Source organism: Buteo buteo, chromosome 21 (genome assembly GCF_964188355.1).
Source record: "Buteo buteo chromosome 21, bButBut1.hap1.1, whole genome shotgun sequence".
In the NCBI taxonomy this organism is placed as follows: Eukaryota; Metazoa; Chordata; class Aves; order Accipitriformes; family Accipitridae; genus Buteo; species Buteo buteo.
This window is the reverse complement of record NC_134191.1, coordinates 18665882-18681504: the sequence shown is the minus strand read 5'-3', so window position 1 is coordinate 18681504 and position 15623 is coordinate 18665882. Positions and strand designations below refer to the sequence as shown.

Sequence of the window (15623 nt, the reverse complement as noted above, 5' to 3'; positions counted from 1 at the left end):
TTTTAATTATATTATCCCTAGAATTTTTATTTTAGAAATTTTTTTTTTCTACCTAATGACAATTAGGCTTAAATGAACATAAGTATCCTTGAGATTTCAGGGAACAGAAGATCTCCAAATACAGGAAAGTTTAGTTTTCCCCAAGAGTATACAGTACCTGCCTTAATTATTCAGTTTGGTCTAAGCTTGAGAGGGGCTAGTTTCCTCTGCTAAATTACGAACAGAGCAGCACTCGAGTAATGCTCCTCACCTCTTTGGTTGCTTAGGGAACTCCACTGAATCCTGCAATACAATTTGACTTTGGCTCCCTGTGTCTGTCATCCTTGCACTGACTGCAACATTTCTGGCATCTGGAGACCAAAGAGCACAGCCAAACTCATCAGCATGAAAAAAATACTCCATGGAACCACCAAATTCTCAGTGTCACTGTGGACTTGCCATTCTTGGAGAAAACTCAAAACTTGTTTGGACTAGGCCCTGAGAAATCTGAAGTTTGCCCCATTTTGAGCTTGACTGTTAGTCCTCCAGAGGTCTCTTCCAAGCTAAATTTTTCTATGTGTTTTTTAAGGAGCATCATTTTTAAGCAACACCAGCTGGCACATATGTATCAAAACTGTTCTTCCCTTCTTAATCCCAGTGGACATAGAACAGTCTTTTTCAAAGTCTCAGTATTTGTCTTCTTAATAGTAAGTACAGATTTTGCTGTCACAAGTGAGGCTAAAACTTGTTGGGCACAGTAATACTCAAGTTAAAGATGACAACTTGGAAAGCAAATCCCTAATATCTGATGGAGAAGCAAAAGTACTTGAAATAAATCCTCCTTAAATTGCGGTTAGAAGCTGCAGATCCTCAGTTTCCATGACTCAGCTCTATTTCTGGACCAGTACATACTTGCTATAGTAGAATAAACTATTTTCTTCTTTGATCTTGCTGCATATTTCATACTCTACAATACGCTCTAGCAACATAATAGGTGATAAACTGCCATATGGTATCCTGCAAACACAAGATAAACTTGAATAAAGACAAGGCTAAAAGAAAACTGTCAAATTACACTTTATTTGTATTGACAAGATAGGCAAAAGAAAGACTTTGTGTTCAGAGATACAAACTCATTATTTGCTGACAAAATGCTCTATACCCATGTTGAGTATTTCCACTTTCAAGACAATACTGAGTGGATCTTTAACAGGCAATTCTTTATCCTAGGATAAGGAAAAAGAATGCCTATGAAAATAATTTCACACAAAAATTTGTCACCTGCTTGTGGCTCCAACTTTACTGCTGAGTTCATGATTGGCAGCAAATAATTACATTTGGCCTCAAAAAACCCATATGTGAAACTGTAAGATCATTAAATAATAAGCATTAGCAGCATACCCAAAATACTTCTCGTACAAAGAACATTGCACTTGAACATACACAAGCATTTACCCTTATTTACACATTAGAATGTATAGAACAGCAAGACTGATATATACAGAAAAATAGCAGAAACCTTAACAGCCCTAGACAACAGCATATCTAGTGTTGACTCCTTAATTTTTCCATACAGTTTCCCAGGATGTCTCATGATTTTTTTCACTATATACTATTGCATAAAAAATAGACTTTACAAGAAGTTCAGTCCCCAGTTAACACTTCAGAATATGTCTATGTACTATTAAATGTTCACTGCACTAGGGAGCAAGGTAGTCCAGGTCAGCTCCTTATTAAAAAAAACATAACTCGACAGGCACTATCTATTTAAACACTGTGCTTTACTTTATAATAGACACTGAAATCACTTAGCTGTGCAGTATCTACCCAGTGAGTTCCAAAGGGAGTTCCCTACCACACAGGATCTCCCACTGCCTTGCAAGCAATGAGATTAACTTCTCCCTGCTTTCTGCACTTGGAATAAAGATGTACCACTGGATCTCTCTGCTCCTGATGCCTTCTTGATTAGCATTTCCCTTTGGGGCACTATCAGTTTCTCCAAAGTGATCCAGTGTTAAATTCTGCATCAGATCCTGATTCTGAACATCATCAAACACAAATGTAAGGGCCTGTGGATATGTCTGATAACCCATAAGTACTCTATCTAAATCCCGGATTCGTCTTCCATCTGCAAGCTGATACTTGTCTCTCTTTGGTGGTTCCTTAGCAAATTCAGGTAGTGGGTAACTAATATAATCTTCATCAAAGAGGAACAAATCAGAGCTGGTTAATATAAGTGTTTTAGGTTGAAGTGAACTAGTGTTTTGGGCAGATCCTTCAACATGATTTACTTGAAACGCCAACACATACAGAAGGATGTTGAGGGACTGAAGATTAGTCAAACCATCCATCTTCTCTGCCACTAGAAAAGCAAGGTCACCAATTTCCTCTTCATTTGGATAAATAAATTTTACTCTGCTAGAGTGAATCAGTTCATAATTCTCCATTTTTCCTGCAAGAAACATATATTATTACACTTCTATTCAGTACTATACAATACTTAATGCATTAGGATAAGCAAAAACCTTTGATAGTTGGCTGCAGCTAGAAGTCAAGTTTTGTACTTATTCATTTACAGCTTTTCTTATATACAATATTGGAATAATTTTATTTGGATGGCAGATCTCTACTGGAGTCTCTCTTGCATTACCAACATACTTTTCTGCAGTTTCTAACCACATAACTTCTGCCATCACCCTGAACTAAAGGAAATACAGCTGGATTCTCATCAGAGACTATCTACCTCCCTACCAGCTGACCTCCCCTGCCTCCTTCCCACTCCCCAGTTCTGAACTCACTGAAAGCATTATCAGATCACTGAACACAAACTTTTCTTTTGAGCAGAGAGAAAAGGCAGAAATACAATAAAAACAGAAAAAGACTCTTATATCCCTACTAGATGTGCACATTCCTCTGCTCCATGCTACTCTCTGGCAGGAGGTGACACTGCAGTCGCTTACTCCCTATAAGTGCTGAAATACAACATAGAAAAGCTTGAAGGAAGCATGCCTGCTTTTTTCACATAAACCAATTGGTCAAATAAAAGGTATGACATCCCATCAAACCTTGCACTTTCTGGGCTTACATAGCTCCTTAAAAAAGTAGCAATAACAATCATTCTTCACAAAAATGCCATTTTATTTCATGCCTTCAACTGGCTTTCAGAATTCCAAGCAAAAAAGTTTCACCTGATACTGGAATTGAACCAAACACACCTTAAAAAAGTCTAGCTTTCACTTCACTACATTCTCACAGAATGACAGGATTCTTTTATTTGACAAAGTGATGAAAAATGTAACCTTCACACTTTGTTACCTTCACCATTCTTTGAAGGCTTACAAGACTTCATAGGTTAGGCTGAAACTTGCAGTGGGAGCTACACTAGTACACTCCCCAAAATACTGTATAGGAAGTGCTGTTTCTGCTGGACTCAAGAAGCCACTACTAACTTCACATGTGCAAGACTAACTATATTTAACAATTCTGTTCAGATAAGACACATGCAAGATAACTGAAGTCAGGGATTTTGGTTGAAGTATCAAATAGGAAACAATTGATGCATAAATTTCCCTCAAGAGTTTTTAATCAGTACACTTTAAATGATGCCTTAAGTACGATGCCTAAATAAATCATGACATGCAGAAAAGACCACTTACCTGTGTTTTTACTCCCAAATTCAGAGTAGAAGTCTTTATCTACTGGTTCAGGTGAAGGTGTACGTGCAAGCAATGACAGAACTGCCATAAGCTGCTGTATGAAGGTGTGAGTGTTGTAACTGTCTCTTGTCAGGCAGGTGACTATATGATCTGCAGAGTGTCCTGAAGAGAGAACAGAATATAAACCACTCACAGATCTGTATGTGGCATTATCCTAATTTCTTCAACAAGCATGCAACCGTCACCAAAAAAGATTTCATGCTAGGATTATTTCTCCTGAAAACATGCATCATAATTCAGAAAGCTTTCAAATTCTTGGAAAAGAATAATAGAATCCTTACAAATCCCTCAAAAAATAAAGAATATAATTTCTCTTGATTTAAAATATGACATACACTTATGATTTAACTGTTCAACTATTGCTGTTGGGGTTCAACTTTATCATGATCTTATGTTTACAGTTTATCTTACAGAAAAAACTGTTGTCAGCTTTCTTTGTGTAAGGTACTTTAAATACTTTCTGCAAGAGAGATTCCCCCCGCATCAAGGTCTCAACACAATTAGAGAACATTTTAGAATACAGGAATGTATGGTTCACACTAGTGCGACTGAGGCAACGCACCAGCCCAGAAACTTTACCCATGTTATTTACATTAAATTTTAAGTTGACATCATTACCTTTCATAAAGGCCTCATTTTCTACCCAAGAAGTCAACCATCAACTACGCATTTTGCAATGTGAGCAGTACCTTGATTTTACTCTTTGTTGCAAGCCAACGCCTCAGAACAACAAGAAAGTCTTTAGAGTTCCCTTTTGATGTGTCCTTAAGACAGGACAGTTTTTAAAAGCACTTGTGGGACCAATTAATTCATTGATATTAAGCTTCCCAGTTACCTCAATTACAAGATGTTGCTAGACAGTATTATCACCCTACTGGTAGAGCACCAATGTTACATTAACTTGATTTTTTTAAGCAGTAACAAAATAAAATACTCTTCCCTTTCACTAATAAAGGCAGGAATCCATCTAAGACAAGACTAAACAGACAAAATAGAACTGGAAAAACTTAAAGCACAAGATGTACTCACCAGTAATTCGGAAGTATTGGTCAAACAGGCCAACATTTACTGACTGCAGGTCATTAAGTTTTAGTACAAAGCAGCAAGAAAGGTGGAAAGAACTATTTTCACAATCTGAGTTTTCTTTGTTCCAAAAATCTGTTGAAAAAGGATATACGATAAAAAAGTAAAAGAAATTATTCTTTCCATAAGCATATTTTTTTATATTAAAATCTTGTATCTATATCACACTTGAAGGAAGAAGTTAGGAAGAAAGTGGGAATACTAGCTAATAATTTCTCAAGCAAATACAACCAAATCTCCTCGTTAGCAGTGTTTCCTGAAGTAGCCATCACATCACAGATTTAAATCAGCAGATTCATTAACACACCACTCGCATGAACTGAAGGCACACCATGAGTTTCATTACCCTTCATTTACCATTTTGGTTATGAAAGAGCCTTTAGCTACCCAGGTGATGCTAGGGACTATGAAATGACATCCAAGAAAAGCACGGATACAATGGCACATGGAAGGATCTCTTTTGAGAAGCAGCCATGACTCAAGACCCTGTTTTTTGACTATAAAATCCTCGTGCAAGTACTCTGCATACAGCAAACTGTGCCACTCTCTCCCTCAACTAGGATGTCCAAGTAAGAGTATCAACAAAAACTGGTACTTAAACTGAAGACAAACACACAAACAGGGATTAAGTTGGTAACCTTATTAAAGGATCAAAATAGCTATCTTACCTGACTGGTGCTCATCAGCATGAATGAAAGAATCATCCAACAGAAAGTAAATAGCTTTTGTTGAGAGAAGCACACAAGCCATCACTTCCACATTTGGAGTCTTGTAAAACAGAACCGAAGACCACATGAGATGTCTCAACTCTTCATTTTCCACCTAAGACGTAAATTGTATTTCATAAATCACTTGCACACTTTGATATTTCAGATAGTTTCATCATCTTAGAGGCAATTTTAGACTACTAGAAAAACAATTTCAAAATCGGAAGCATTTGAACATGCTATAGTCAAAGACCATAAGTTCACCTCAAAGCTGCTAAACACTGCAGCAGTCTACCAAAAGTCTCTTGTGTTTACATAAGAAAATTATTTTTCTGTTGTGGTCTAATTATTCCAATTATTCCTTGTTTTCTGACCAAAACTAGAAAAAAAAAAATATCTAGTGCACAAGAAAGGCTTTCTAGAATAGATACTGCAGACAAAATTTTAATCAATAGATGAGCAGTGACTCCCAAGCCTCAACTACTCTATTGAGCCTTCAGATGCCACTGCAGGGTTGGATTCAAATATCCAACAAAGACAGAAACAAAGCTTGCCCACTACAGCTGCTGTTCCAACTAGACATCTTCCCAGCTTCTAGCTTGATGAGCTTACTGCAAATCCTCAAGAGAGTAACCCTTCTTTATCAGCTTCTCCTGGTGTAAGAAGAGAAGCACAACTTTAACTTGTGCTTACTTTAAAGATGTGGAAGTGAGGTGAGGGAATAAAAGGTCTCTTTCTCAATAAGCTTTTCAATTGACATTTGTACTCAGACCACAATGGTTTATCACTCAAAAAGCCACACTGAATTTAAGGTAAGATTTGTACTTTTAAATTTTATGTTCCCCATAGAGACTATAAATCTGTTTTTCATAAATTAGGTTTATCTGCTCATGTTTCTGGAGTACCTACAGCCATGCACACATGTTGTATTCATGCACTGATATTACACAAAGGAGTCAGGACACTTATTTAGTGATTTAACTAGATACCATCCCAAAATAATTCCACTCCAGTTATTTTTTCTTTAAAGTGGCAAAAGGAAAGAAAAGGGGAACATTCTTGGAGTAATTGTATCTTCAAGATATACACTAATGTACTCTCCTGTTCTGCATCAAGGATCCTGAAGGCAAAATATGCCTGGCAGGATCCCAATCGCCGTAGCAGGGAACCCAAAATGGAGAAACACAAACAGGTTTCTGCTCAAAACACTTCCAGGTTTCACAGAGCTTAACTCTTGTTTTTAAGTTTGATCAGGAAAGTTCTTTTTAAAAGACTGTCTAGTACTGAAAGGCCACAGGCATTTTTTTTATACACCTGAGCTAGGCACAATACCTCTGCAACATTGCCATGGAAAAACTCAACTAGGGCATTTCCTTTCAGCCCAGCCACATACTGCAGAGACACAGAAACATGAAGGTGAACAGGAATCTGGTTATCTTCTGTTATCTTCTGCATGAGAAATTCAGATGGATATAAAGATGACAGCATCAGATGAGGCTTGCAAAAGCTAGAAAAGATCCAGAAAACACATCATCAAAATTTAAGGAAATACACAGCTCTTTCCCTGCAAGAATTAATACTTTATTTTTCATAAACAGGCAACTTCTATCCTTAATAGTTTAAACGATTTATCTCGAGCATAGCTGTCAATCCGCCATGATCTCAGCCTGCAAGCACAAGAAATAGGAAGTCTCCTTCCACAAGAAAATACATTTTATGTTGCAAAGATAAAACAAGAACAAAAAAAAAGAGGTAGACAAATACAGTCCAGGATAACCATTCACACATGTTACAGACTAGCAGAATGAAAAAGTACTTCCATCAGCATTACAGGCCAAAAATAATTACAATGACAACTGCAAACACACTGGCTAGGCCACATTAAGTTCAGCACTGCGCAACAGACCTTTTATGGGAATTGTTACCTTGCTGACTGACCATGTCTGTTTGCCTCCACAACATGATTTCTTACAGCATCTGATTTGCTTGAAGCTTTGAAAATAATAATAGTTTTAACATCCTGCAGGAGTGTCCTTAAAAGACTGTAGATTCTTAGAAAGTGGAATTTCTCATGAGGTAGAACAAAAACTGCTCTAATAAATCTGTATCCAACGAGCAACTCCAGCACATGCCCATCCAAAAATGAACCCTTCTGCTGGATGGAACCATGAGTCGGATGCAACACAAGTGATGCTAACGGAATCCTGTTGAGCTTAAATACACCTCCCAACTCTTCTGTGCCTACCCATTTACCTGGCAGTAAACTGAAATCCACCTTTACTATATACAAATGCTGGGGTGTTAGAAATATCCAACATGGATGGACCACACAGGGACCCTGGTCAGAAGATTTATACACTGAAGAATAAAGTGCAGAACACAAAACATTTTTTGACCATTCTTTGTTATTGCCAGCTGACTCTGGTTGATGCAAGATTTTCTGAACATTGGTTTTATTCCCATAAAGAAGATATGTTGGGAAACAACCTTTTATTTCAACATCTTCTGCTGAAATGCAATTCAATTCCATAAGCTGACAGAGAAACTCTTGGAGGTTTGCTTTTCCACAGTACAATGTGGAGCTTGGTAACACTGATGTGTGGTGTTGACAGCAACAGGTGTGTAAACAGGAATAAAAGTCTTGAAGATTCTGGGAGTCTGAAACAATAAGCAAGCAGTTGTCACTGTTTTTCAGCTTCAGTGTTAAACAAATTTCTGGCAGGAGGAAGCCAAATTCTATTAGATCAGTATATGGAAAACACAGTGTTAACTTCAAGGCAGAAGGGATGTGCTGGCAATTTCCTCTCAATTCCTGATGAGGAATCTCAAACACAGCTAGCATATCATTGGTCAAAACCAAACATGAAGCAAACTGCCTGAGTCCTTTATGAATGTGAATAGAAAAACTCCAGAGGATTTTGACTACATCAATACTCTCTGCTATGTTGTCAGATGACCGAGTATCTGAAGTAGTGCTGAACTCAAAAGTCTGATCTCCTTCATGAAGTCCCATTTCAAAATATCCATCTTCTTTGTCTGTGGTTCTGGAATCACTTCCTTTACTCTCTGTAAAGGAGGGGGATGATCTCTGCACAGTCTGCACTATCAAGGCAGAAAGGTGCTGGATAAAATCTTGGTTTGTGGCAGTGTATGACATACAATTAAAAGGCAAGATGATGGTGTTACAGGGGTCAGGCACCGCACAGTGTTCTTCCTCTGAACGATCAAAACTTCAAAAGAGATAAGCCACAGTAAGTACAAGCTTCAGTTTAAAAACAGTCATAGCTACCTACAATTCATGGTGCTGCTGCTTAGAACTTTGAGGTTTACTCTTGTTAATACAGTTAAGTCAGTGTAATTTTGTAAAACATCTTTGTACTGCACACAGCCATTGATTTTAAAGGCTGGTAGCATGTAATTCTATAGAAAGTAAAAACTGAAATGTTTAACTCATCTTCCATTTCCCATCCCCAACAAGCATATCCTTACCAGTTAAAGCACTTTGTAGTACAGCTATTGCTGGTTTTGAAACTACCAACTGCATTCCACAATTCAAAGGTTAAAAACACTTTACACCATGAAATTGATTTTGGTTAAAAAAACAAGAGGCAGCATGCAATGAAACAGACTGTTTTGCCTTGAAGGCCAGGTTTAAAAATGCAGCATCCACTTTTATTACCCAAAAGCTAACAAGGATTTAAACCAGAATTTGGACATCTAGCTTACCACATATGATGACCACTTCCATACTCTTTGCTTGAATCCAGTAGGGAGGCAGGTGCCTAAGGAGAAGAAAACATCAGGAAGCTATCAACTACTTACAGCTGCTGTCAGACTTCAGCATATATGAAAAACAAAGTTAACATTGGCTCCCACTTTTTAAAGCTAGCCGACTCGCTGCAAAGGCCTTTGAGGATCCTGAAAACACTGTTTACTTTAGGTTGGGCATTCAATTAAGGCAGGAAAAGAATGAACTCCGCTGCTAGCTCAAGAACAGATCCAACCTGTGACCCATAGACATTTCAGCACACTATAAATTTTTACTGAAGTGAGGCAAAAAGGTGAAGGAGCTTGACAAAGACCAACTATACCAGTAGCAAAGGAAGAGATTCCCCCAAGTCTTGCCATCTCATTCCTTGAAGCCATGCATATGAAGGGTGTTTCCAATACAACAAATGAAATCACAATACAGATGTTATCAAACAGCAGGAGTTTGAAGGAGACAAATTAAGGCCATTACCTATTGACAGGGAGAAGATCCTTCCACTCTACTAGCAAGAAAGTAGATATGATAGAAGTCTTACACTCAGTATCTAAGTGGCTATTAAATGATGTGATACTAATATTGGATAAGCATCTCAGTCATGACATAGTGACAACAATTCTCTGCAACTCTGGTAAACTTGGATTATGCATTTAATTTACAAGGTGGATCAACCCCTTGATTCAAATTTGGAGCTACCTCCTTTTACATTATAATAGCTCTGAGAATCAAAAAACTTTGCTACGGATTACTATGATAACAGAAGTTTGATATCGGAAATAAGCTTGCAAAAACACTTTTTAAAATACCATTAAACAAACGGACGGCAACTACCTGGTATTTACATCTGGAGTCTGGTATTTCAAAGCATCTCTGGGGAACTGTATGGTCTGTAGGAGTCGAACCACTGGATTGCAAAAAACTGCTGGCTAGGACTGTTTCTTCACAAATTATTTCTAGAACAAATATAAACAACTCTTAAATCACTGAAGTAAAACCAAAATGAATGTCTAATAGTATTTGCCAAACAAATGGAATTAAAATTGTGTAAGACCTGACCGCAAACCTTCAACTAGACTCGGAAGGTCTGGTCTCTCAAATGCCACTTAAGACAACCATCTTGCCTTATTCGGAAACTTTTTGAAGGGTTCAAAGCTGAATCATCAGTAAAAACTTATAAATGCATATACGCCAACATTCTCAGGCACATTTGACTTTTTGCCTGTTTGATATTCACAGCATTACACTGACACAACAGAGTAAATCAATTTTCAATATTACCCCTGAGCCAGCCAGCTCAATTATATAAACGTGCAAATAAACAACAGAATTAGTGTGGATATGTTTCTGGCTTGAGCATAAGAACTCCTGCATGTATCTTTCTGGATTGATGGTAAAGTTTAGTAGATTACATCAAACCATCTCACAGAGGAAACACGAGAGTATTTATTATTTGAACAAAATACTGTGTTAGCAAGAAGGAAACTCAGATTAACAGGAAAAACAGAACATGACAGCATTATTTTTGGTTTTCTGTTTCCTGTATAAATATTTAATCTTTTTCCATAAGCCATTTGCTAGTGACATTTAATTTGAATAATATGTAACGGAAACAGATGGTGTCTAGAAAAACTGCAGAGAAAACAATTCATAGAAATAGCATATCAGGAAATTAATTCCATTATTTATGATTTAAGGTCTAAGTGAAACTAATTGCCTAGCATATTTCCATTTTTTTAAAATAGATTTCTCAAAATCAGTATTTTGAAAACAACCCTCAATAGCTAAATATGTAGTAAATAATCAATTTCTATTGTTAAAGCTGAGAAATAGCCTGCCCTAGTCCTCATTTTCCCACTATTTATAAAAGCCTTCCCCAAGATTCTACTAAAGGAACCTTATGGAGAAGGACTACAGTAAATAAACCTTGAATCTTATACCAGTCTTTCTATAAAACTCCCAAGTACTTCAGAAAGAAAGATCTAGATTTTTTTTTTTTCCTCCCAAGACTCATTTGCTCCTAAACATTTACTGTAATAGAAAAAGACTATTGATGAATAGCTTTTAAACAGTGATTGCTAGCATGCATTTTTACAGCCAGTCTGGTATAAAACTGCATGTTGTTACATAGACAAACTGTCTCAATCCTGTAACTTAAATGCTTAATACTTTAAAGCTAGCATTGACTTCATTTTGGAAAAAACGCATTTTATCTGCAGATTAAGTGATCTAGAAGGACTATGAAGGCAAATGATGTACATAAGTAGCAACTAAATCGGTATCTAAGTTGTCTGTCCTTTAATACAATGCTGTCAGAACAATTTAATTTTTATAGAGTGAACTAAGAAACGTCTACTGATTTTGCAGAAATCATGGCAATGGACTTTTTTCAAAGATGAAGCTTTTCAGCCACGTTTCTCTCCCCCATCCACCAATTTATTGGTAAGAGTAAGCTGTTCCACCCCATGTTATTGAGCATATAATCCCTGCTCTTTTAAATGGTTACGAAGCCTTCTCCCACTGTTCATATCCTACTGCACTTTAAGTTTTTATTAGGCAAAAGCAAAAAAAAAAAGTATCTTTATCTGTTCTTCTCAGTCACAAACGACTATTCACATAAGGCAGTCTTACGGGCTCCCTGCAAAAGATGAAAGATAAGCCATTCTTCTAAGTTCCTAATGCAACAGACAATCTTATTTGAAGCACACAGTAAAAAATTTTCAGGTAAGGTTAGCAGGTGCTGTAGAGCACAACAGATGTGCTGAAATCACAGGCTCAGCCAGAACACTAATCCCACAACCGTCTTTTACTCATCTCCTTTTTCTATCTTCCTTCTGGTTCGATAGAAATGCAGCTCTTGCAAAAAAGCAATAATGGAATATATGCTGCTTGAGCTCACATTTTGCAGACCAAAAAGAGAAACAATTTTAAAACATGTCTATACATGCCCTAGTTTTCCATTAAGGCGTGTATCTAAACCAGGAAAAGATACATAGTCCTCTGCTGGTGATTTCTGCAGGATGGCACAGTAAAAGAAGTCCTGTACCCAAACTGCCACTACAGTTAATTAACACTACAGCGAACAACAGGTCAGTTTTGCTGATTCACATACAACTTTCCATTTTCTAAGCCAATACTACCAGGTCTTTCTGCTTTGTCTTGATAAGCCCTATATCCATGCACATAATATTCATGTATATCAATGCAGCTTAGAAAAGCAGAACCAAGAGGCTCAGCCCAGCAGCACGATACATACATGATTACCTTGGCTGGAGCTGACAGGACGAGGCAGAGAGGGAGAGGAAGGACGAACAGTAAGAGAAGAACAGTTTGATTTGGAGCTGGCAGCAGTGAGCCTGGAGTCCTCACTGATCTAATAAAGAAAGTATGCAGTGATTAAAGAAAAAACCTAAATACACAGGACACATTAGATCCTGAACTAAAGTAAGTCTACACAAGCTTTCTCAGTTTTAGTAAAAGGAAAGTTAATGCCAGCTTTTTTTTTTTTGGGGGGGGGGAGTGCATCACATCCTCTGAAGTTTCTATTTTCACACTAAGTGGAATCCCACTAAGAATTCATTTAGAGAAGTCATTCTGATCACTGACTAATCACTGTATTGACAAAACTAGCAGCTAGTTTCACAAACCATGAGAGAATGAAAACAGGGACACTATTGGGACAAGATAGGTTGTGATAGTAAGTTTATTACTAAAACAAGACTAACCAACTACACAGCACACAGACACACAAGAAAGAAGGCAAGGAGGATTCAGATTTCTGATTCTTTCCCACTGCTAAATATCCACAACAAGAAAGTCTGGGAAAGTCATTTCAGTACTCTGCAACATAAGCAGTAAAATCACACCCCTACAATACTTGCATAAGGCACAATATGGCTGTTAAGGTCAACTGCATATTCATTGTGTACACCATTAAGTCATTTTATCTTTTCCTCTCACTTCCCCTGTCCTAAGCCAGCGCAAAAAGGAAGGTCAGATAATTACTGAAATTACACTGAAAACTAAATAGGAAAGAGGCAACACTAAAAGTTCATACAACTTTAAAGCACAAAAAGCATAAAACCTTTAACGCTAAGGAAAGTTTAATGAATTCCGTTTAGATCTAATTTGTAGAAGTCTTTTTGTAAGCTTCTGTTGTACACAGCGCATTCTACTCCTCTCACAGCACCAAAAACTCACCTTTTTATCAGAGTTGCTCAGTTTGTATTTCACCTCCTTTGCTTTTTGAATAGCTTTTAGCACTTCCACAGTATCTAGTTCCTTTTCTGTGGTAACTATGTTATCCAAACAGACCTAAAAAAAATGTGAAAACATCAAAAAATGTTGAAAACAAAGCAGCTCTGCAATTTATTTTTATTAATGTAATAATCAAAAATCATCTTCACTTAATGCAAACTATGTGCATCTTTGTAACCATTACACAAAAAATTATCACATTAGACCCTGCTCTAACATGATAGGAATTCAGTGCAAACTCAGAAACGCTTGGTAAGCTTAACACCCTTCTAGCACAGCTCTGTTTCAATATTAACATACTGTTACCCAATGAAGACAAGGTAGACCTTCATTTAGATCCAGAAGCATAGTTGAATAATGTTAATATGGTTTCATTCTCTAAAGACCTTCTCCAACACACACTAAACTAAAACTCATCAAGTTTTGGAACATTCACACTACTTTCCTCACCAGGCTTTAAAAAAGATTTTTTCAAATGCCAGCTTCAAAGGAAGAAGTGCACCATGGCTTACCTCTGAGGCCCTGTCCCCAAACTGAGCAAGTACTTTGGTCCGGTAATCAGGGATGATGCTCAATGGATTGCTGGATAAGACCACCTTTTCTAAGCACGGGAGGTTTCCTATATTTTTCACTTCATCAATCTGAAAGTTTTGGAATAAGGATCAATACAGATTGGCTAAATGAAAATGAACATACAGACTGAGCATTTCTTGCATAAATTACATACAATAAGCAGGAAAAAAAAATCACTACTGCCACTTTTATTTATTTGCAGTTTCACCCACTGAAAGACATTGCTTGTGATGAATGAAAGACATTGCACAATTCAACACTGAAAATCAACAGTTACCTGTTCTATTTTGTTGTTGCTCAGATCCAAGTTGACCAACGAGTACAGTTTGTTAAGACCACACAGCCTTTCCAGCTGATTTCCTGCTAAATTCAGAGTTTTGATGTTTCCCAGTTTTGTGTGAACACCTTCTAGTGATGTAAGCTTATTGTAGGATAAGTCTAGGTGAACAAGGTTGTAAAGATGCTACAAAAGCACAGAAAATCCATGTCATACACCAATTCATTAAAATTAAACAATATCAAAGACATTGTATTATGGCTTGTTCATTTTTTTTGTGCAACAGTGTTTTCTTGCTGGACACTGCCTAGCATGAAGAACATGAAATTATTGATTACACAGCCTCAAGCTTGTAGAAAGGGACCTTCCTCAACTACATTTTTACCAACCCACAGATACAGCTGGCAGTGAATGAATTTAGTTAAAAACTAAATGTTTTATGTCAGTATTGGCAAAGAAATTAAAATATCCAGAGCAAGTAAGAAGCGCACCATTAAAAGAGTACTTGATGTTATGGAGGATAAGCTATTTGGGCTTAAACCATTCTCCATGAGAAAGATGAGCAACAAAATTCTAAAGCAAGAAAAATCTGTGTTCTAAGGTCTCAGGAAGTCTGGGCGAAAAAAAAAAGTCACCTTCAAAAGCATCACTTGCCTGTAAATTTTCCACCAGAGACACCCCATTGTGACTCAAATCCAGGAATTCAATCTTTGGAATTAATTTCTAGAAGACAAGAAAAAAATGCATGTGTTATATGCATTTTAGCTTATAAATCAGGCCATACTTCCTTCACTATCAGCTGACCAACAAGCAAAGGAAAGGTATCATCTGATGCACAGCCTCTCTTCTCAGCTTTTGGTATTAAAAAAGTATTCTGTATGACCTAGTGCAACACAAGAGTTGAATCTTGCTTTTAAGAAAACCAGGTTACTCTGAGGAGCATGGTTAAGTTTTAATTTGAAACCGTTTCTCACTGAAGACAAGTTGCTCCCAGTTTAGACCCATTAACTATAGATCAAACACATTAATAGGTGTTTCCGTCTTATCTAACAAGTATTTCTATGTTACACAGGAACATGGATAAAGACGATAGTACCAAAAACCAGAATAAGTTGAGTGATTTGTTTCCATGTTTTGATTACACTAGGCAAGCATTACAAGGTCACACAAACCTCTCAAAAATGCACTTCAACCCAGAAAGCCTTTAATTTTTGGAGGACTCAAACCTTGAATTTGATGCGGAATTTTGACATCAACGTATTTGCATC

General features: G+C 37.1%; 2 protein-coding genes across 3 annotated transcripts in view; both read right to left on the bottom strand.

Moving 5' to 3' along the window:
• Nucleotides 1-981, bottom strand: part of STAB1 (stabilin 1) — a 75262-nt gene extending 74281 nt beyond the window's left edge. The window contains exon 1 of the mRNA XM_075053251.1: nucleotides 251-981. The gene's annotated coding sequence lies outside the window, so the exon portion shown is untranslated. The remainder of the gene's footprint in view (nucleotides 1-250) is intronic.
• Nucleotides 982-1040: 59 nt separating this feature from the next.
• Nucleotides 1041-15623, bottom strand: part of NISCH (nischarin) — a 32207-nt gene continuing 17624 nt past the window's right edge. Inside the window, exons 9-21 of one of the 2 annotated variants that reach the window (XM_075053517.1) lie at nucleotides 15010-15078; nucleotides 14356-14541; nucleotides 14018-14146; nucleotides 13449-13562; nucleotides 12513-12621; nucleotides 10083-10204; nucleotides 9212-9267; nucleotides 7411-8715; nucleotides 6818-6992; nucleotides 5447-5600; nucleotides 4725-4853; nucleotides 3636-3797; nucleotides 1041-2431 (exon numbers count right to left, since the gene is read on the bottom strand). In XM_075053517.1, coding sequence (XP_074909618.1) covers nucleotides 1803-2431; nucleotides 3636-3797; nucleotides 4725-4853; nucleotides 5447-5600; nucleotides 6818-6992; nucleotides 7411-8715; nucleotides 9212-9267; nucleotides 10083-10204; nucleotides 12513-12621; nucleotides 13449-13562; nucleotides 14018-14146; nucleotides 14356-14541; nucleotides 15010-15078 — 3339 coding nt within the window. In that variant the 3' untranslated portion in view covers nucleotides 1041-1802. Of the gene's footprint in view, nucleotides 2432-3635; nucleotides 3798-4724; nucleotides 4854-5446; nucleotides 5601-6817; nucleotides 6993-7410; nucleotides 8716-9211; nucleotides 9268-10082; nucleotides 10205-12504; nucleotides 12622-13448; nucleotides 13563-14017; nucleotides 14147-14355; nucleotides 14542-15009; nucleotides 15079-15623 lie in introns of those variants that run through there. The other variant, XR_012653882.1, reaches the window with a different exon arrangement.